Source organism: Nesoenas mayeri (genome assembly GCF_963082525.1).
Source record: "Nesoenas mayeri genome assembly, chromosome: 9".
NCBI lineage: Eukaryota > Metazoa > Chordata > Aves > Columbiformes > Columbidae > Nesoenas > Nesoenas mayeri.
Genome location: NC_137557.1, coordinates 8867288 through 8891253, shown reverse-complemented (window position 1 = coordinate 8891253; position 23966 = coordinate 8867288). Strand labels below are relative to the sequence as shown.

General features: G+C 43.4%; 1 protein-coding gene across 1 annotated transcript in view; it reads right to left on the bottom strand.

Annotated features, from left to right (window-relative positions):
• The window catches only part of MCF2L2 (MCF.2 cell line derived transforming sequence-like 2), a gene marked incomplete at both ends in the record, with an annotated part of 134171 nt that extends 132336 nt beyond the window's left edge, over positions 1 to 1835 (bottom strand). The window contains one exon of the mRNA XM_080349334.1: positions 1694 to 1835. Coding sequence (XP_080205460.1) covers positions 1694 to 1835 — 142 coding nt within the window. The remainder of the gene's footprint in view (positions 1 to 1693) is intronic.
• Positions 1836 to 23966: the final 22131 nt, after the last annotated feature.

Below are 23966 nucleotides of genomic sequence, written 5' to 3'. Positions count from 1 at the left end.
GTTATTATGAATTCCTGTGCCACCTTGCCAGCTCTTTAGTCCCCTTCTAACATGGTCACTGCAGGCAGAGCTGTCACTGCTATATTCTCACAGCTCACGCAGCTCTAACACACGCACCTTGTCCCTAGCAATAACCTGACTCCTACCCCTCCTGTGGCCTCCTTGGTTAAGTTTAAAACAAAAGCAGTGAAGATGCTTTCTGCCTCACAAAACGGCAACAGGCTCAGACTACTAAACACACTATCTGTTCTCCAGCAGAAAATTATTTTTCCAAGGGATTTCCACCCATACTACTATGCCAGGTCATCTCTCAATATGAGAGGCAGGGAAGGTGTTTCCCTGGGAACAGTAACCATGGCAAAGCTCTTAGCAGTGTCTTCCCCTCTCTCTGCCTACAGGATAAAAAAAAAGAGCAGATGCTTGAGCTCTGCCTCCAGCAGGGCCACAGACCCCCAAAGCCATGAGCAACCTGGAAGCACCTGATCAAAGACTCAAGAAGGAACTTCAGTTAATTCTGTTCTTTTACTCAGATGCCAGACATTTCTGCTATGCTATGCTGAACTCAGAACACTTCATTACAAAGAGTGCAACTGGAAACATCAGTGTTACCAAAAGGTCAGCCAAATACAACAATGCATAGGTAGGCACTGAGCCCGAAAATCAGCACGCATAGATGGCCGACAGAAGCAGAGGTACAATGGACTGGCTTTGCAGTTTTCAAGCCCTGGCATTGTGTGTTAGAGCCCTGATAAAGAAAACATCTGCAAACCCCAATTTGTAAGCAGTAGCTGCCAGCAGATGACCTGCTTCTGGTCCACCTCTTTTTCTGCAGAATATTCTCAATTTACCAGATTGAATACAACTCTCTCTGCTGAAGAGCTAATTAAATAATAATAAACAATTCAACTTGAAAGTACATTCATAGTGCATGTTTTGAGGGATCTTTTTGTCACGTACTAGTGAACATGTTCTGGATTTGAGTTTTGCTAAGTATTTAAGTTAAGAGAGCAAATGAAACCAAAGAGCTCCTTGTTTCTCTCAAATGGCACATAGATAAAAAGTGTGCTATGATTCAGCAATCTCAATGTGTGACTAAGCAGTCAACAGCATAGCTTTCAAGTGACATCACTCCCCTTCAGAGTTAACATGCAATTAGCACAAATTGCCAAGACATCAGCATCTTATACTAGCAACCCACTCAGAGGGAATACTGCCCTGGACCCAGACCGGCTCACACAGAGCACAAAAAACTCAATAGTCCAAGTTTCTGTTCTGCATACAGTGAAACCAGAATCCTTACAGTGAGAAAGATGATGACCTTCTATGTAGTAATTTAGGAGCACAGGGTGACAGGGTCAACTGGGTTGTGAAACCCACTGCCCCAACTCCTTACATTCATTTCAAAAGGGTATTTTACATGCACAGCAAGTACCTGCTTCAGACATATACAGAAACCTCAGTGTCTAATATCTGAGAGAAATAAACATTTATTCAGAATGAATCTAACACCCATTTTAACCTTCTCTAGGTCAGATCACTACAAATACCCCAGAATATACAGCCAAATCAAATAATACACTCATATCTCAGTTAATAACCAAATCCACTCAATTGTTTTTTGTAAATCTCCTAGGAATGCAATGCAGCTGCCACCAAAAGAAGATGCTATTTCTTTCAAAGATGCTGCACATACCTTTCTTTGTCATGCGCTCCAGTCTAATGCATCCTCCTATAAAATCATGATAAGATTTCATTTCTCCTTCTGTTATCCGGACAGCGGTGAAAGGGGGATTCCTGGGCACCTGTTGTCCACATTTCCGACACCGAGAAGCCATTGCCACAGCTCAGGAGGATCTTGTCAGGAAACTGCTCTCTCAGTTTGCTGGAATCCAGCCTGATTCTTCAGCCGTCAGTCCAGGCTGGTGACTTTATCCCACTTAGTTCATTCAAGGTCACCGTTGCCAGCAGGATGTTCACCATTGCAATTGGCTAAGACTTTTATAGGCTTACTGACTGTGTTTGTTTCTCTCTCCTTGCTTTCAATATCAGTTTACTTTATTCTCTCATTCAGAATGAAAGCTGTGAACCTCAACACAGCCAATGCCCTGAATGGCTTCCTTATCATTAATTTAAAGCTATCTTATAAGTGACAATGAAGAGATAAGATCCCAGAAGCACGATCATATAATGTCTCTTAAAGAGCATGCTAGATACAGTCACAAAGAGTTTTTCTTTAAGAAAAGGTTTTTCTTCATGATTTTTGATCTCTTTCAGGTTCATGGTTTTATGATTCTTCATCACCGAGAATGGATTTTCTTACTCCTGCATTTCAGCTTGGATGGTGCAAGGAGACTGCTCTGCAGAGCTGCTCAACCAATTACTCATATGTCTGGCAGTGGTACTGGGAGGCTGCAACTGTACAGAAAAGCTCTCTGCTGCTGTGCATGGTCCCTGCTCATAAGATCTGATAATCTAAATGAACAGAGTAGCAAATGGAGGACAGAGGGGAAATATTGCTGGCATACATGCTTTGCTAGCTGTGCACTCCCCCTCTGCAATTATAACATGTATTTTTTTAAAGAAGTTGAATCCATCAGTTTGACACCAAAATGAGAGATTTGGAACATATATATAGAAATTTTTCGTTTAAGGTGCTGGATGTTTAAGTTGACCTTTTTCCTATTTTAACAATTACTATAACAGAAATCACTGGCTAGAGAGCATTGTGAAGAAACTAGTACTTGGGGCAGTGACTGCAGAGAGCGCTCAATCCTGATATAGTAAAATAAGGGGACCCTTCCCTGGGGTTGAGAGGGACCGCACAGGAGGTACATGAACAGGAACAAGGCCAGCACTGGTGACAGTGCAAAGCACACAGTGAGAACTTAGTGAATCAGAGCTCAACTGCAGAGACCTGAGCACAGAACAAGCTTCCTGCAAAGACCTTATACACAGGCCAGGAGAATCTGTCTTTCTCTGCCCTATTTGGTACCACCTGTTGGTGCTTCACATAGTTGCAGCCAATGCTGCCATGCTGCTCATGGTCCTCTCAGATCACAGCTGATCCCTAGACAAGGAGTGGGAAAGGGGAAGCCTAATTAATACAAACCAGAGAATGAACTAAAGGGGACAAGGATGGCCAGGTGAAAATAGCTTCACATGATGCCACTACTAAAATAGTGAATAACTAGATGGACAGGCATGAATGCTTGTAAGCTGAAGCACAAAGAAGTCAAGTCAGCTTTACTTCTTCCCCATCCCACAAACTTCTGCAGCTTCTCCGCTGCCAACCCCACTGCTCCCCAGCCACACAGCAAGCAGTTTCAGCTCCCTAACCCAGCACACACAAACTGTGCAGTGAAACACCTACCACACCTGGGAAGTGGCAAGTCATAGGACCTCTCATTTTAATGAAAGAAAGCTACAAAGGGGATCTCCACTTTTAACACAAAGGATTTTTGCTGCTTCCCCCCCCCAGTTTGCTGCACAGCATGAAGCCGGTCACCCTCCTGCTCTTTGCCAAAACCCTGCCTGTAAAGTGAGGACAATGACGTACTGAGCTGTTGGGTGACCTGATTCACTAGCATTTGTAAAATATTTATTAGAGCTTTGATAAAGAAATTGCCAGGGAACTGCAATATTTTATTGATAGGGAGAGCAGTGGTACAGAAGGCAGAATTATGCTGAGAGTTTTCTACAAAATAAGAAAACTAGAAACATAACTCAAGAGTTTTATCTTACAACCTCTCTTCCATCCTCTTCTTCATTACAGGTACTCAAGGTCTCCTTCCATACACAGGCAAACATGATGGACCTTGGAAAATAAGCTTTTGTGACAATATGTTCATGTGTATGTCTGGCATACACACAATAATTATGCTTCAACCTTGCACATATATAGATATACAATGGGGGAGAATCCGATATTTGTGACAATACACTGCTATCTGTCATCCTCCCTTGCATATGCTGTTCCCACTGGTATCCAAGTGACTTAACAACAGGAGGATATGAGACACTCTGTTCCAAGGGGGAGGCTTGAGAGGCTTGATGCTGGAACTGCAATGCAAGAAGAAATCTGCCCCAGGGACTCAAAAATTGCCTCTCCTATCCACCAATGATTAAAACCAAAACAAAACGCACCACACACCACCACATCACCAAAACCAAACACCCCTCAGCGAGATCAGCAAGAGATATCTTATTTATTCATGAAAACCAGCAGCTTCCCCTGACCTGTGTACAATATTCTACAAGGCTGAGAAATAAGTAATCTAAATCCAGTGCTGCTACTAAAATTGATATACACAGAAGCTGAAGAATTTTTTTAAAATTCCATATTTAATTCCTGATACCCCAGCTTCACATTTCCCTATTTTTTCCATGATGCTTTACCTTAAGTTTGACCTGTTCTTCAATAGCTATGCTGAAACACACTATTCCTTTTGCATATACCTGTGCGACCTTCTGCCTTCCCCACCACCCAGATCATGAATCTGATAAGCCACAAGTCATTTCAGCAGCTTGACATGGAGGATTATTTTCAGAGCACACTTGGTGCTGTTACAGGTAAGATTCATTACACTGTTCAGCTAGGAAAATGAAACTGGTCTTTTCCATTAACTTCCATTTATTTTCTTCCAACTAATAAAAAGCAAGCCAGGATTCTCTCCTCTTCTGTTTTTTTAAAAGGGCCACATCCCAGGCATTGTCTAAAGCCCCAAGGAGTTAAAGGAATGAGCAGAGAAAAAAAAAATATCTTTGCTTTCGAAATTACTTTTCACATACAGCACTGTTGCAATTACAGCATGCAGTTACTGCACTAGAAGGCACTAATTCCAGTGCCATATGGCTTCAGAATCCCATTACACTGATCTGCTTGAAGTGATTTCCTAACTGACAAGCAGAACATTTTTGGTCACCTTCAGCAGTGGGAAACAAGAACTTTGCCACTGTTGGTGCACACTTGCTCCCACATGACCTGCCAGAAGTAGGAATTAGTATAGCAAAGATCAGAAGACAACCTAGCCAAAGAACTTTTGTTGCTATCTCAAAGCTGGGTAGAGATGCAGGGTTAATCAAGGACCACTACCCTCATTTGAAAAAAAAATAATTAAAAAAAAAAAATAGCTTCACCACTGTAGGATTAGAGAAGCTGCACAGGAGATTAATGGAATCTTCATAGACCAAGCAGTAAGCAGGACTTGTTGCTGCACCTGCAGGGTTTATTTTATGTAGCTTTCTTGGCCTCTGCGCCTAAGTGCACATCAGCAAGAACAGAAGGCATTTCTGTCTTGCTAGACATCTGCTTGGCAAGATCAAACAGATTCCCAGTGTTACCAGTCTAACTGGCAGAGGGGTAAAGAGCAGCTAGATCCAAGGTTTAAGCTTGGATGCAAAGTTATTCTGGTCTCAATCATGAAAATGCCCAAGGACTTGAGTGAGGCTAAGAGCCTTTCTTTGCAACACATACCCAACATACAGCTCTTGGCTTAAGGAGTCAGAGAAATAAAATGAAAGACAAGTAAATGCAAGAGGAATAGATAAGAGAGACACTGAGTAAGCCAGAAAAGGCTGTGAACCATAAAATTGGGCATGTCAGGCCACCATTCTCCCTCATTCCTAAACATCACGATCACCTTACCACCAATGCAGCATGCAGGGCAAGAAGTGGATGCACAGACATACTCTGTGCCATCACCCTCCAGCAGCAGCATGAGCACTTGAAAATAAGGTTTCTGGACACTAAGAAGGAACATGCTTTTCCTCCTCTCTGTACTCTGCCACTGACACACTGAGTCACCTCCAGTGCAAGGGTAACCCGGATACTTTCTAGCATCCAGAGCACTGCACTGTTCCTCTTTGTCTCCCTGCAGCCAACCACTGGAGCTCTGGCAGTGCAGAACAGCACCTGGATCCATGCAGCCAAGACCACCAGGAGAGATTCTTTCCCCAAGGAGCAGCTGTGCACATTCCCTGATGGAAGAAGAATTTTTGTTGTTGTTGCAATTCATAACTTAAGGCAGATAAAGGAGAATCAAAAAGACACAAGGATAAAAATAGGATCTGTAAGAATCACAAGGGCTGTTGATGCACAGGGCCTTTGGACACATGCCAAACGTTAGCCAAATGAGAAGAAACAGCTTCTCACGTTACAAAGTAAAGGCATTTCTAATGTTTTATTGTCATCTCTCAAACACTCAACATCAGTTACTACACAGAGGAGGATACTGGGCTTTAGGGACTACTGATATTTTTTTTTCCTGTTTGCATGTATGGGCACTGAGGTTCACTCAGATAACTCTGAGCAGTCCACAAGGAAAAAGGAGCTTCTATCTAGACTTTTCTGAACACCAAGACTTTGACTGATTTGGCTGTGTCAGCTGGTAGATACACATCAAGCACACTCCTTTCATATCCCCTAGGGCAAGGCTTGCGTCCTTCTTGGGAACTGAGGATAAAAATCAGTTGAAGAGGAGTAACTCCCTCTGGCCTGGCAACTGTGGAGTACATGTTCTCGTTCTTTTCCCAGCACAGGGCTGCTGTCAAAAGCCAGAGGTGTGTTCTGAAGGACCTGCCCACAAGGTGTTTTCTCAGCACTGGGCACTCACAAATGAGAGGCTGCAGCACTCTCCTCTGTGTGCGCCCATAAGTGCAATCACACAGCACAGCTGGACACCTGCACACACAGCTGGACATCTGCACACCTACCCAGGCAGTAGGAATTTGTCCTGCTCAGTGCCTGAAGAAATGTTCCATCCTCACATCCACCCACAGCCTGAACCCCTGAGATGTTTCCAGTTTATTCTCCCCAGCTTCATCTCTAAGCCATCAGCTCTAATGGATTTAGTGTTCTAGAAGGACACAATCTACAGGCTGACTTCCAAAGTTACACCAATGCTTGGTGTGCCCCAGAAAAAGAAAGGGATAGATAATCCACTCACATGTATACTGTCTAGCTCTCCCCACGCAGAGCACTGCATCAAGCACCAGGACACAGCAAGGCCAAGACATTGCCTCAACACACACAACCACGCTCTCAGCCCTCTTCCTCCCCAACCAGCAGTTACTGATTTTCATCACCCTACTCTGTCTTGATTCTGTAATGTCTAATAGTAGGGTATAATAATGATGGGCTTTCTAGCAACCTATTTCCGCAAGATCTACAGGAAACCAAGAGTTTCAATCCTTTGTCAAAACCAGGCAAGAGCTGCTGAAGTTATATGGAAAAGGGCTATTTGGGATAGACAGAAAAAGCATGAGCATAAAAGCCTCGTTTCCTTTAGTAGCAAGCCTAAATTTATCCAGGGACCACATACACTAACAGGCAAGTACATCCACACAGAAAAAAGTTGTCTGTAAGCCAGCCTCAGGCGCAGAACCAGCACAGAGCCGCATCGGAGATCACTTGTCCTACAAGGGGCAGCACAAGGGTTTCTCCGCAACATTAGAGTAACACACAAAGACCTTCCCTGTCAACTCGAGTGTTCTGCTATCAGGACATGTGGTGTTCATACGCTGGGATGTGCTAAACACTGTCTGCACAAGGCCAGGCCTTCAGCCAACATAAAACAAGGACAGCGCTTTGACTTAACAGCACTGTGGCCTTCAGTTGCCTAAAGCTGAGTGATGCAGTGTTGTGATGAGATAAGAAATTCCTCTTTAATCTGCCAGGAAACCCCACTGCAAATGCTTTCTGCTGACCAGCACAGATTAACTCAATAAAGTGTATCTAAATCCCACATCCATTTATGGACCTTAGTCCCAAAAGGCATAAGATCACTTCATGGAATATAGCATTAAATAATGCTTTGTACTTCCCCAGTGATTCTCAGCTGAGCACTTTAGCACCACAGAGAGATTGCTACTCCCATGAAATAGACAATTTCTCATTAACTGCCAATAAAAGGATACAGCTTAAGAATATTTTTTTGTGTTTGTTATATCTGAACATGCATCTGAGAAACATTAGAAGGCAGCTTGGGGGGTGAGCAGGAATAATGTCACCTAATATTTTGGCCCACAAAAGCCAAAATTTAGGGAGGAATGTGCTAAAAGCAGATATCTATACATCTCACACAGGCTTGGGAGCCCTTTGCATTAGTTTATACTAAGGGAAATCTTTAAATGTAAAGATATTCTCCTTAAAGAAGCAACAGCAAAATGGTTCAAAAGCAGCTAAAAACAGTAGGTTCACAACTAGGACTATTCTGTTGTCAAGAATGAAACCATACCAGACTTAACATACGAGATGGTTGATATGACCTCAAAGTGGACAGGGACACATGGACCAAGTGGCATGCCATCCTCCTAATTGCTCCCAAATATACTTCTGTCTCCACTGGACTTTGGATTCTCTGAGGCACCAAAGACCCATGCTTGCATCAGTACCACCTGGAGTCAGCAGAGTTCAGTCCTTTTTTCAAAGATCTATAGCAACACTGATGTAGGTCAGCACGATCTCTCCTGGACCCATAAACAAGAAATATCAGCCAGCAGCTCCTCAGTAGCAGAGTGCATTTTTTGGTCAACTGTACCTAGAGCACTGCTCCAAAGGTATCAACCGAGGTACGCTGCATAGGGGCAGCAAAGAAGGTTGAACCATGTGTTATCAGTGCACATGCACCCCTGAAAGTAGAGTTGAGTAGGTGACACATCTGCTGGAGTCTGCATTGATTTAAGAGAGAAGCCAGCTTGCAGTGCATCTGGCAGAGAACTCTCTTACTGTGAGGGCTTTTGTGCCATCTGACCCCACACCCCAGCAGAGAGCAACACCACAGGCAGACTTCAAGCACCACGCTGCTCACCTAGCCAGTGATTATAGATAGCATTGAAAGCCAGCTGTGGCACCCAGGAGAACATATTAGAGCCAGCCTTCATCCAGCCTATCACTCAAAATTAATTCTTAAGTAATATAAAGACATTAAGAGTAAACAGCCTCTTCTCTTCCTTCTCAAATGTTGCTGCTTCTTAAAATGCTATAATATCTGACCAGTCTCTGCTTTTTCTTCCACTGCCTGTTGTCCTGAGGGCTCCAGATTAATAACTCACTCCACAAAATCCCTATTTACAGTCATCCTAACTGAAAGAGAATCCAATTGTTTAATGTACTGGTAAACAAACAATAATTGTTGCTTGCCTCCCTGGGCTCTGGAAGTTCTCTTACAAATAATTATACTTCTTTCTTTCTCAAGTTTCTGAGCCACATGAGCTGATAACATTGGATTCAGATCAGGCTTCCAGCATGTCCACAGAACACAGGAATTACCAGCCACCCACCTGGCCCTCAGATCTCCCATGTCACCTTCCAGCCTCCTAACAGTCTTCAGTCCTCCACACACCCTTCACGTATCCACACAACATACAAGCCTCAGTCCAGCCTTCCACAAAGCCTTCGAGTCAGTCACATCACTCCCCAACCTTACCTCCCAGGCACCACACAGCTTTCCAACCTCTCCTTTATATTTCCTTCTACACCTGAAAAATCTACCTTCTTGTTGCATTTCTTCCAGCTATTATCTCTTTCCCAGCTCCTGTGGAACAGGTCCTGTAGCCCTTCTTCACCCCACTATTAGTGATAACACCTGCTCCTAACTGGTACCTGCTTTCAGCTGGGGAAATAATAGCTTCACCTCCTCTTTAGCCCTCTGTTTACCGCTCCTTTGTAGCATAAATTCACATAATTCCACACAGCTTTTCCCTGTCTGCCTATGGGTTTAAAAATACCTGCTTCAAGAGTGGCAATCAACTGTACAAAAAATAAAGCAATACTTTCTGCTTGTGTCAGAAGCAGAGTGGCACTGATGTGCTCTTCCCTGTGGCAGACAAGGCTGCTCCAGCACAGCTGACATCCAGAGACCAACAGACACACACACTCTGATGCAGGTAACAGCCCTGCTCTGGCATCCTGCTGGGCAGAGGAGGATGCTGAGAATGGTGGCTTGTATTTCAGCTCTCCTCCATCCCATGGCATGACTAGGGAAACCTTGCATGGTGGTGGCACTCCAGGTGTGAACAGGAGAGTGGGACAGGCAGGGTGTGGCCTGTGTAGAGCTGCTATTGCAGATACTGGGGTAGAATGGCCACAGAATATCACTGACAAACTCAGCTTTGCTTCTGTCCAAACAATACTGCTGCTCAAAGTGCACTTGGCCTCTAGCTTTCTTTTCCCCTTTGAAATACAACCATGCACAAGGCTCTGCTGTATAGCTAGAGTGTAACTCAACATGATCCAAAATGACAATTGCACATTGCTGAAACTGCATTCTCCCCTGGCTGAAAACAAAGCCAGAAAGTAGGATTTTTATGAGCTAAAGAAAAAAGATTAAAAAGTTTACCTCAAACTGAACTGTGACTCCAAAGTCTGCTGTGAAGCCTCTCCTGTCTTCCACAATATGGAAGAGGAAAAGATACTAGACATTAATAACTGTGCATATACCTAAGACAGATGAATTGGTGAGAATAGCTTTGAATCTCTCTCTTTAAAAATTTAAGAAGTTTGTTTTCACAAAATAAGCAGATCACCATAATAAGGACTAATCAGATTTTCCCAGCAAACTTCCTGCACCAACTACTGGCATGTAATTGCTGAGAGCTTTCTGATTAGTTATGCACTTGATTATATCTCAGGGTCATACTAAGGCCATAGCTTTTTCTGTTTGAAATAACCTCTTCTCTAAATATTGCCAGATTGATAGTATGGCTCCTATATTTGTCATCAGCTTCGGCTTTCGTGCTGAAAACACCGATAGCGATCACTTCAGAAATTAAGCCTTGGCTTCAGAGATGGCGATGTGTAACAGCGAACTTTAGCCTCAAAAGAGGGAAATATATGCAGTCATCCTTTGTTATGTGAAGGATTGTTGATGGATAACAAGAGGCAAACTCTCCTGATAGTAATTCTAGCCACAGAAATTCTATTAAATATGATCTCCATACCAGAAAAAATGCATTTGAAGTGTTAATGTTGTAACTAACAGACAACATATCCAAACTTCACACACAAATCGTCTCATTTCTACTTATCATTGTTACTAGAGCTGCATGTGTTTGTGTTCTCTCCCCCAGTACCTGTCTGTCAGCACTTGCACATCCACAGAAAGTACTAACTAAACCACACATATTGCAATAATTGGAGATGCTAGTAACTGTGGGCTAATCCTCACCTATGTATAATTAAAATAAAATTAAAATCAAACTGCTATATTAAATGTCTTGGAATTTAAAGGCAACAATCACTCTCTAGAAATACTGAAAGATAACATCTCTGGGTTTAGATTTTTTTCACCTCTCCATGTTCCAGTATCTTGAAATGGTTCTCCAGTGTTAACTGAGAGTAACTCCTATAAAATCTCTGGAGCTCAAGGCATGTATTGAATGAAGAGAATCAGATCCTGTCAGTAGCTGTTGCCAGGCAGACCAAAATGCTGTACATTAGCATTGTTTGTCTTGTATTTATGTCTTGGAACTGCAGATAACTGCTCTTGTGTCCACCGCCATTGCCCAAGGGAAACTGGAAATCATAAAGCTCACAGTCATGCAGAGAAAGCAATAGCTAAATGGTTTTCAGCCCCTCATATCTTGTTGCCCCAGGCAACAGCCTGCACTGCAGAAGTGGCAGATCCAGCCTTCCTCATGTGAAGTCTGTAACATATGGTGTTAATATATGGATTGATACTATAAAAGCCCTACTGTAGTACCATTGGGGTGCTCACATATTAGGTGATATGGGTGGGCGCATAAACAGTCTCAGGATAAGAGCTGCTGGTTTCCATCCAAGATCTTTGAGACACAGATGGAGATAACTGGAGGCACAGAGATTATAGCCTGCGCTCACGGATGTGTAGCATCTGACTCCAGATCCTCTCAGCTTGGCTTTCCTTGAGCTCTTACAGGAACCGACCCAAGATCCCCAAATGAACTCAGGGCAATTCTGACAGAAGGTCATAAGTCTTGGCTCCCAAGGCAGTGCCTATGCTGTGCTGCCTCTTAAACCTGTTTGCAGCAGGAGCTGTAGCTGGGTCAGCTACAGCTGAGTACACTCAGACAAAAATATCTGGTCCTGCAGAGTGCTGAGTGCCAGCAGTTCCCCATTTATTCATACAGAAATAGAGAGCTCTTTGCACCTTTCTGGATCAGAGCCACTCTGTTGTAATATTGATGAGGGATCATTTCCCACCATGTCTTTGCAATGTTTCAAAGGATTTTGGCTTCTGCAGCAATTTAACATTAACTCTCATGCTTGAGAAATCCAGATCAGGAATCAGTGACTTTTAAAATAAAAAACTGGACTAACATCTCAAAAAGGACCTTTTAATCTCTGTTTAAGCTTCCAGAGAGTCAGCTTTGCATTCACTGTAATAGTCCTGCACTTACTGCAATGGAGTCCTCAGAGAAATTCATTTACGCTGCATTCGTGTAGCTCTGGAATCAGGGAAGCTCTACCAATGCGAGAGAAGGCTGGGCTGGCTGCCTTGAGGTGCCAAACAAGACCCTGTGTCCTCAAACCAAGCGAGTACTGGATGGTAGTCCCTTATACCAGAGCAAAACCATGGGTGCAACCCATTTCTGAGGCAGGCAGGGTAATGACATTAAAATGAGCAGCAGCACCTCTCTCTGAAGGCACTGAGAATCAGTGCTTTGGCGGTGCTTGCTTAGCTCTTGACTGCCTAAAGGATTCAGGACCCAAATTTCATGACAGCAGCCATTTCGGAACAATGCATTTTTCAGAACACTCCAAATACAATGCATAGCAGATGCAAAGCTGTTTTTGAGCTATTGTGTGCATGTTGTTCTGGTAAACAAAATAGACAATAACTTCATGACAGCATGGATTTTTGATCCTGGCAGCCTGTCTTTCCTTTGGCTATATTGTCTGGGATATGTTCCTGTACTGTCAGGTCCCAGCAATGGCTGGAAAAGATGGGGACAGAACACAGCAGCTTTGTAAACTAAATCCTAGATTCCATGGTAGCCAGGAAGTATCTGTCTCAGTTCAGCACTTCACTTCCTACTACATTGCAAATAATATTTTAACAGAAAACAGAAGAAAGGACTATTCATTAATGCTGAATTATTTGCAGGCCTCTGCTGAAAAGGCATCAGCCTTTTGTAATGCTGCACTGCAAATGACAAGAAGTGAGTAGGTACAAATGTAATGTATTTTACCTTTGCATAAATGTTGTCTCAGACTTGCACCAGACTGAGTTCACATCCTGGATGTGGCTCTCATCCAGTACATGAGCTCAGTCATTCCTCAGAGGCAGTTATGTCTTTGGACTCACATATGTTCTCTGTGTTGGGCTTAAATGACAGTGGAGCTTGAAGATACTGTGATCTCAATCTGATTGTCCCCTACACATCTGTCCCTATGCTAAAATGAACCCTGATATCGTTTCCTCCACTAAGCTCACAAGCTTTTCTTTATAGTGTTTCTGCTGTCAGAGCAGGACCTCCCTCTGTGCCATGATTTACAGATCACTTAAGGTATTTACAAGTGATTTTTTCCATCTATGCACGTAAGAGTTGGCTCTTTTTTCTCTCTGTCTCCCTCCTATTCCTTGGTTTCAGTTCTGGCCATGTCTGCTGCACTGGTTAGTGTGAGTCACCAAAGCTGACTGACTAATCACGATCCATGTGCCATGTTATCCTTTTCACATCATTCTCCAGCCTTTTCTCATGTCAGTAGGAGCAGGCAGCTTTGTGGAGAACTCAGAGTTTTTCCCAGTCACTGCCCACCTGGGGAAATCCAGATGTTACTGTGCTGAACTCTAAAGTGAGGTATTATACAAGAGGCTCAATCAGTGGGCTACAACATATCAGCATTAACACAAAACATTTGTGGCTTATCTTCTCAAAAATGCTTGAATGCAAGCCCAGCACTGAAAAACAGGAGAAAATATACAAATGGGTCTAGTATCAGGTACCAGACATTGTACTGTCAAAATTATTTTAGCAGTTATCCAAGCTTCATCCAGAAAGATTCATCCTAGATGGAGTGCCGACTCATTCCTTGGGGGCTAAGAGAGGCCTCAAACACGGTGCAGAAGAAGGGAGAAAGGAGTAACAGCTTATTCCCTACTCATTGAGACAGTCTGGTGCTGCAAGTACCTCCCCAAATGATGAACCTGTTTCCCCTGGGGAGATATCCTCTCAGGGGATCTCTTGGATTCAGGCACCATATGGAAGGTGAGGAAAGGAATTAAATAAAAGATGAGGGAGGAGGTGGAAAAGGCCCTTGTATTTAATGAGCTGCCAGGAATTGTGATAGATGTCAGCTCAGTTTAATTTCCTTTGAGGCCATCTGAGCTTCCTTCTGCCACAGAGAATGGAACAGACAGAGGCTCCTCTCTACCTGCTTTTGGCCCTATTTGCTTTTTAATCTTGGGACTTAGCAGTGTAGAATGGTCACAACTGCCTACCCTGTTAGCAAGCAATGACTTCTGTCAGCACCAGCAGCTTTCATTGTGCCTGATCCAGACACTTCACACAGGAGGAAAACTCCTATACTTGCTTTTCCCTGGAGACTCCCCCTATGTCTCCTCCTGCCAAGTAGCCTTGGGCTTGATCTGGAGTCTAGAAGAGTAGAAGGGAAAGTGCCACGATCTGACTAGCTCATTGAATGATGCTGCAAGAAGCAATTTTTCCACTGCTTGTGGCTTAAACTACCTCATTCTTTTTTCTTTTATTATTATTATTTAATATTTAATAACCAACCTCTCTCACTGCCCCTCCTCCCTGGAGAAAACAAAACAAAAACACCACACACACAAAACAACAACAACGAAAACCACCACATAGTGTTTGCAAATGCCCACTCTGGAAGTTGGTAGCTCCTCTTTCTGCTGTATAAAACTGTCTGAAATCCAGTCCTGAGGCAGTTGGGTTCAGGAAAGCCCTGAGAAGAGCTGACTCCAACAGCAGACATACAGATTTGCTTGCAACTGGCCATCCTAGAATAATTTGTCTGAGTCCCAACTACTTTCTAGGCATCAGCAGAAACTACAGAGACCAGCAGAGCTTTTTAAGGGTGCACAGGACCCAGTGCCCAGCAGGCATAGCTGTGGGACTATGTGCACCACCAGTAGTAACAGCAAAACACGGATCCTGTCACCCGACTTTCCTTTAATAATTCCTTCACACGTCAGACACTCTTCCATGCATTCACCCCAAGGAACAAACACCTACAAGCCATTACTGAGGGAAGCTGGAAAGTAAAGGACAGAGTGAGACTGCGGTAGCATTAGATTTAACAGCAGCAGTTTGGAGGCTTTTGAAACAGTGACCTACAGATTGGCAGATTGGATCACACCTCAGTTCCATCCAGCCGAGCACCCTGTCTCCAACAGTTGCCATCACAAAATGCGTAAGTAGAAAGTGTGAAAATTCTGCAGCAAGCAGATGGTGGATGGTAACTACTGCTATTCCCTTTTCTCCTCAACATCCTGGTCTCATACTGGCTTGAGAATGATAGCTCAGGATTTAACAGCCAGTTCTGGGGAGGATATCAATAAATGAGAAAATAGGTAGGGCTGTAAGCAGCCTTTCAGTTCTGTGGGGCTCTGCTTGCTGCTGTAAATGATTAATGTTAACACACCTTTTTCTTGGATTCTGTTAAGAATGGTAGAGGCAGAGTCACATCCCATATGAAAAAGTATTCAGCTAAAGTAAAAGACAGACTATAAAAGAGAAATCCCTCCAAGCTGTGCTTTCCTGAAACAGAAGCAAACTCAGTGTATGCTGCTGTTCCTACTGGTTCTGGGAAGCAATTTAGTCACCTTTGTCTCTCCCTAAACATGAGGCCAAACCATCACATAAATATTTTGCCTTAAGACAAACTAGTGTTTTAGATCCCCGAATCATAACAATCTCTTATGGTCTGTATTTCTGATCATGCCTTGACAAAACCGGGTCAGGATATGGACTTTAAACAGGTACCACTTGTAACATTCTACATTTTGGAGAGTGCACTAGGCACATCTGCACATTTTTCATGGTTGTCTTTGAAAGCTTGATTTCTGCTTTTTATAGGCACAAATTTGCAGCATTAGCAAAACACTTTTAAATAGTTTCTCATTAAACAGTTCCCAGTGAAACAGCTGCACAGAATAAGCCATATAGAATGGGATAAAATTAATAACCACAATCTAGGAACAAAAATGTAAACAAGTAGCTTTTTTTAAGCTGCAAAACTAAACCAGATAAATTGTAATTACCTCTCCTTTCCTCCATTCCACTTTCCCATGTGGATTCTCTGAGGCATAACAGAATGAGCTTATTAGCCTTTTCTTCATTGCATCTTTCTGTTCAGTCACTGTTTTCATATTTTGCATGAACTTAATATTTTATGACCATTGTCACTTCACCAAATTTGGTAAAAAATTGGCCAATTGTTCAAAAGCTTTATTGGAGTACGTAGAGAAAGATGGAGATAACATGTACACAGGTCAATTTTTTAATAGAAGTAGGTTAATAGATAAAGGAACTCCAAACTACCACTTCTTGTTAGTATGAGATCACAAGCAAATACAGCAAACATGTTTTTGCAGTTTTATATTGTCCTATGTTACAGGGAATGCAGGGGTAGATGCATATCCCATGCCTGTATCTTACTTTTGGGTAAGGAAACCTGGTGTGCTGTGGTTTGGGGAAAAGACCAGCCGCCTCTTGCTGCTCACCAGAAATCTGAAAGTAGGACAGAGCTGTAGAATCAGTGGTTTGCAAAGAGTTCATGAAATGCATGGATGCTCTAAAACAAAGAGAAGAATTTTCTGTTGCAGGCAGGGGAATTTCCATTGCCTTGATTTAAGCCTTTGCATAGAAGTAGCAGAAGGCCTATTTGATATGGTAACTTGAAGGGTCATTTCTTTAAAAATCTCTTTTGAGTGTCTTTGCTGTACACGGACACAGATCAGAAACATCACCATCATCTATCCAGCTGTGACAGATTGTGGCTTTGCAGCATAAAACAGATTCTGTAACTTGTGATGCTAAGCCATTGGTCTCGGACAAGAGCCAGATCGGGTTATTCCATTCTGCTGACCTAAATTCCTCTTAAACAGTCAAGTGGATGCAGTATCATCCTTCACTTCCTGTCCCAAATTGTAGCACAACTTCTCTTCACACACAGAGGTATTTTACACTACTCCTCACAGCTAGTAGTTAAGGCAAGAGGGGTAGGAATTGACTGAAAATGGTTAACAGGTAGGAATTTTAAGAGATTGTGTAAATCCCGAGATGTCCATCATAAAACAAGTTCTGCCACTGACCTTTCTTTTGACGTCCATCAAGTTACTTAAATTCTTCTTTCTATTCATAAAATGGGAGATTTGACAAATAGCAATGTGTAAAACCAAATGAAAGCTGACATTAATGTATGGTTTCTCCTTGTATATATCATTTGTGCAATGCACTGCTTTCTTCAATTTCACATCAGTGCCTCCCCTGCCAAGGACACCAACAGATAGCTCATCTGGATCCAGTTGTCATTTGAAGATGTGAAGAGCTCTTATAACTCAATTGGAAGGGGAGCCTCTAAGAAAATCCTACCTCTAATGTGCTACAGAATTCTTTACTGGTAATAGAGAGAAGCCAAGCTCTTCTGTTTCCTTTTGAGACAGCTGACATCGGTTCTGGCAGCTCCATCTTATTATAAAATCATTTTCAGAATAAAACTCTATGGAAAATGGGGCACTGGGTGGAGGTGCTTGTATGTGTAACTGCCCAGCACATTGCCCACGCATAGCAAAGCTGGCATCAGATTTCTGGGAACCAACTGCCAAGTGTGGGTGGGTAGTGAGTGCACAAAAGCATGTTCTGGTGGGCTTTGCAAGCCGAAGAGCTGTACCATTCCCACACGCAAAGAATCCTGCTGTCAGCACCAGGCATGTCACCCAGCAAAGCTTCTTCCCTCCCCAACACAGAAGAGCTGCCACTTGCCCACCTACCCAAAGGACACACTTTTTTCAAGAGATAAGTCTTTCCCCAACACCTCCCATCAGTCAAGTTTAATGAAAGTAGGTTAAGTTAAAAAAAGAATCTTGACGCAGTTTTGGTAACAAGATTGGGAAACGTTTTGTGCTATGTCTTGGATAGCAAGCAGAAAGCCTGTTCGCCTTCACGAACTACTCCTGTCCTAGACACCTGTGGTGGCCTCATTACCTCACCCACACCAGGGCAATCAGGAATAATCCCAGAGAGGCTGAGGGAGCACAGGGCTATTTAAGAGATCTTATCTGGTCTTCTGCTGTTTGATACTGTGTAAAGATGTGCTATGGGACACGGTGCATGGTACTAGAAAGCTACTAAGTTAAGACAGCTACTGTAGAGTAGGTAAATACCTTCAACACTTTGATTTTAACCTGCATGAAGCAGGCAGCTACATGTATGAAGTCTGCAGCAGGATAAGAGGCTTTTTGTACAAGTGCAGGAACTGTCTCACATGAGTCAGTTAATGAGGGATCAAAGCTGCTGCCCGGGACAGATAAGTTGAGCTCCAGGCAGTTAATTATGTTTGTGACACCCTTATTGACACATTAAAAATAAATTGGCATGTCTTCTACTTCAAGCAGACCAAAATGATCCCATAAAATTTTTATTGCAAATATAAAGGTCTTTCTTTTTAAATTTACCATAGAATTCTTGTTTGGCTTTCTGCAAATTTTGTGAATAAGTTTCTTCCCTCCTGCTACTGGGTGATATGAGAGCTGTGCTCCCAACCAGGCATAGGCTACATTCTAGACAGGTTGAATGTCATCAGTCCAAGTGGTAATATGAGGGCAATAGATGGTGTAAAAATAGCAAACAGTATAACGTATGTTCCTGGTGAGGGATCCCCTCGGTTCGCTATGGATGAGAGCCCTTTCACTTGTTTGAGCTGTAAAGATTCCCGCTGAACTTTCAAGAGATCCCAGCAGCTGCCCAGGCATTACGGCTCCAATGAGCTACTGCTGATTCAGCTAAGGAAACTCATGTTACAAAGTGTGATTCATAAACATGGTGCATCATAAGTGGCTTGGAAGAAATGTTCTTCCTTCAGCCAATAACATTTTTTTTAACATTACTTGCTTCTATTTTTGTAGAGCTGCTTTTTCTAGTTAGATGATTTGATAAAAAATGAGCACTGTCTACTAAAAGGCAGGCAGACTCCACAGCAGGGTCCGATTTCTGTGTCTTGAATGGCTGGGAAAATGGTGGGATTATCCTTCCCTGTTGGAAGCTGGTGAACTAGGCTCTTGCCTCAGTATGAAATGGAAAAAAGAAAAACTTCATTCGTCTTCCCAAGACTGATCTGCTTGTTGACCTCCAGGAAACCAATGAGACTCTCTGGCCTCAGCCACATGACCCAGAAACCTCTCTATTTGTCAGCGAAAAGGGTAAGGTTCATTAACATCTTTCTAGAGCCCAGAATGGTTTCCTACATTGCTAAATGCTAGCATAATGCTATGTTAGCTCTAACAAATCCATCCTGACATCAAGGAGGGTCCTCAATATGGATAATGGAGACCTGTATTGAATCTGACAGGAAAACCAGGAGATACACAAATTTCTTTGGGTCCACTGAAATACTCCTCCTAAAAATTTAAATGTGCCTCATGCTGGATCCCAAATCTTCATAATATAAATGTGAATTCATGTGACTTTGTGTCAATCTGAATTTGTACAACTGAAAAGCAACCCATGTTGGCATGACTGGGTCAGAGAGACTGACGCTGCAAGCTCTCCTGGCAATCAAACTCACTCTCCCATCCCAAGCCCCTGCTGAGGCTACCAGGAGCACTGAGACTGACCCTCAAGAAGAGCCTGGAGAAGTGGGACCTGGTCTCAAGTATTTTATTCAGTTTAAATCTGCTTTTGTGCTATTTCTTTAGGCAAGCTACTGATTGCATTTGCTTTCTTAAACTTAGTTCAGCTGCTACAGCTAATACCAAACACAGGACAAATTTTGGTCTAAAATCTTTGTTGTATTAATATATTCTCCAAAAGCCACATTTTGTTCACACTCTCAATCTCACATAGGTTAAGTAAAATCAATTGCAAAGGCATTTCAAAAACCTGTACAGCATCTTTGGTATTCACAGTACACAGTCCATTACAAAAACTGACAGCTATAAAATTTGCTCCCATTCAATTCAACAGAAAATGTTCCCTTTACATGACACAATGTAGCCACAGTCTGCTTTAAGTCAATTGTATGTAACAAAAAAAGGTCCCAAAAGCTTTTCTCAGTTGATATTTGAATCACCAGCATCTCCTACTGTCTTGCTAGTTTCAGGTTACATGGGTCCTTGTAGTTTGGTTACCAGTGCCAGCCAGTGGGTAGCCAGCTTAGACTTACAAGGATGCCAATGCATAGTATAGGGCCTTACCTGTCTTCACTAGCATTTGAAAGTTAGCAAACAGGAAAATCAAGCCTAACATGGAGAAGAGCTTTTGAGATCCTGTCCTAGCACCTTCCAGAACCCTTGAAACAGCAATGGCAATAAGAAGGACTCTGAGAATGGGCTGCTGTTCCAGTATCACAAGCAAGTGCAAAGCACATTAGCACTTCTGTTGCTCTGGCATCCTTGCACCACCCCCTTTTCTCTGCCACGTCCCTGCAGGAAGGACCGTGCTTGAGTATTTTACACAGATCAGTTAACAGGTAGGACATTCTGCTCTTATTGTTTCTGCTTTTTGGAGAACTGCATGCTTGAAAAACAAACCAAACCATCAATAAAAGGCTGTCTAATTGCACAAAGCCATAGGCTTGCAATCTGCTGATGGCTCCTATTTCACACACAGGTGTGATATTATCACACAAAGGCTTCCTGCCTGTACAGAACATTAGCATCTCCTGGGGGAACAGGGCCCCCAAATCTACACAAATATGGAGAGAAGAAAAATAAAGATGTCTTACCCACATGGGTGATAACCGTAGTCAGTCGCTGGGTGAGCTCCTGATGTGACATCTCTTCTTCTTTTAACCAAAAAAGCATTTCACACAGGGAGCTGCACAGCATCCAAAAAAAGATGCACTCAGAGTGGGAGGCTGCACACTCACTGCCTCGCTCGCACACAAAGCGAGGACCACTCCCACGGCACGGCCCTTCCAGCTCTCACATCTTCTGCCGGCTGCTCACCTCTCCCAATTCGCTGCCGTCCATGCATGTACCTAGAAAAGCTCCTTCCAAAAGGGGATTTTACCCCCTTTGACAACAGGGAGGGAGCAAAAAAAGAAAAAAAAAAAGAAAGAAAGAGAAACAGGCGAGTTGATTGCTTATGGCTTTTTTTCTCCCTTCTCCCGCGGATGAGGCAAAGGATAAAGAGACAAACCAGCAGGCAGATACCTTCCTCCAGGGAGACTTTTGGATGGTGATGCTGTGAGTCAGGGAAAAATCCTGGAGGTAGGAATGGCATCGGGAGGAGTGGAGCTGGCAGAAGAGCTGTAACAGCAGCAGCTGCTCTGCGACGCCCTCTTCACCAGCGTGCCCGGGAGTAGAGACCAACCCGCCCGCAGCCTCCGCTGCTCCCCCTCGACCCCTGGGGCCCAGGTGTCTTGCAGGTTGTCCCCAGGTGGAACCCCCCAACGTCCCTAGAGACCATTCTTCTCCCCCCCCCCATTCTAAAAGTCTTTGCCTGACAAATGGAATTGCCGAGTACATGGAGGGGGAGGGGGTCAATGGGCTTTTAAGGAGGGTTGTAGCCAGAGGCTTTGTTACCCTCCTCCACGGACAGGATCCCTGGGATCCTGCTGTGACTAAACCGCCCAGACCCTCTCTAGCTGCACGTGTACAAGAAGGGTAGGTTAATTAGTTCTGGGTGCTGGACAGTGTACGAGAAGTATAAATTAATTAGCCCCAGGTGCTGGGCAGGTCTCACCTGCAATCATGGCCATAGAGCTCAGCTGTGCTGGCAGGCATTGGGGACATCAGTGGGCCAGAGCAGGTTTGCAGGGATCAGTTGCCGCTGGTGACAGGGACACAGCCAAGCCCTGCGCGGATGTGTGGCTGCTGTAGGGAAACCGGCTGCTGAGCAAGGGCAAAGCTTCATCAGCCCTCCTGGCTACAGACCCCACCTGGGAATGGAGAAGAGGAAAAGTGAGGCAGGCAAGAAGGTGAGAAAGGCCAGAGCATACCAGAGACTTGTGAATCTCCCTTCCCTCTTTGTGCCTCCTCCTTAGAAGTCTATCTGGAGCTCCATGCAAGGTACTTCTAGAAACAGGGAAAACGTATTACACATCTAAATATGAAGAAATAAAATAGAGAGGGGGCAACTGCCTGCAAGATCTCTGTTCCCACAGAATGTTTTCAGCTCTAATTCCAGATTTCCCCACCCATCCATAGGATTTTGCTTGGGTCCACCTTTCCATACGTGCCAAAGTATGTGACATTACGTATACATAAATGTGGAGCTGTAAAAATACCCCTGTGGGTTCATTAGATCTTACAGTACAATTACCGCATCAGTCCTGGTGTTGCAAAAGGTTTTATCTACCTCTGTGATGGGAAAATCCTATAATCAGCTGGCTGACCTACAAGCCAGGCTGAATATCTGTGCTGTGACCTCATTTTTAGATGATTGACCAACTGTGCTGAGAGGTTTCTTGCATACTTCTGTTGAGTTAGTTTAACAGCAAGTCTGCCTGAAAACATGTGAGGAGGATGACTTGAGAGACACCCACCTGCCAACATTTGGGGATTAAAGCAAAAGACATTTTCTTCTGAGATCCTCTTTTTACTGCCTATTTGGGCAGTAAAGTTCAAACTGTAAAGACCTTGACTAATGTTAAAAGGACTCCCTCAACCAAGGAAGAAATTCCATCATTGGGGCGGGGGTGGAAAAAAAAGCATATGGGAAGCAGACTGACACCTAGGCAATCTTTGAAGGGGTCTGAAAGATCTGGGATGCTTCATTTTGCTCTCAGAGGGTCACAGATTTCAGGCAGGAACATGGAACTAGAAAAACAGTTTTGTTTCCAAACACTGAAGAGATTGTTTTTCTTTTTTTTCCCCTTCAGGCTGTATAATCCCATTCATAAATGAATTAATTTCCACTGAAAAGTGGTGTAGATGGTTTGCTCTCACTACTCCTACAGGAAGGCTGTTCAAGAACATCAAGGATTGCTAAGAGCCTTTGTCTTATTTCTAGCTAAATTCATTCTCAGCTATTTTAAGACCATATGCTCCTATACCAACATTGTTATTCAGCATCAGTAACTGCAGACACATGTACATTTGCTATTTTAAGATACTTCTTCTCTTATTATTTGTTCTTCCTATGTTAGTCTGCTTTCTGGTTTTCCACTATGCCTTCAATAACTTTTGAGCCTGTGGGTCAATTGCAACCCAATTTGGAAGACAGAAATTACAGGTTCACTGAAAATTAACAAGGTACAAAAAGCCTGAAAGGTGAAAGGATGCAGTAGGTACCGAATAATTCTGTTTTGTGCCTGCTCCCTGCCCAGCTGGGAGACGGGTTACATGGGATTCAGTTGGAGTGGAGGGTGCTGTCCTATGGTGTGAGTTCTAACAAAAGCAGGAAATTTGGGTTATTGTTGAAAGGTTTAGGCTGCAGAGAGATACCAAACTACATGAGTTTCAACTGGTCATAGGACGATTTCTTTACATTGCCAACATTCAGTGGCGCCCGCATTAAAAAAAAAGGCTGCTGTTCATAGCATGGGTTGCCATTACAAATTCCCAAATGGAAGAACCACATGGACTCACGTAAGTCAGAAACACCGCAGAAGCACTGGTGAGCCACAGTTCAAGACCCGAGCAGAGAGGGGGAAAACCAGGAGCCTGGACAATAGGGACCTCTTGGGGACAGAAAGAAATTAAAGCCCTGTGCCCCAAGGAATGGCACAAAGATGCTGATACGACTTGTGCTGGTAACAATTTCCAGTGCTGCATATATTTGAGAAATTGAGCCAGCATTTTCACTGCGACAAATACAGACTTCACCTCTGAGACTTAAAAGCTCTTGCT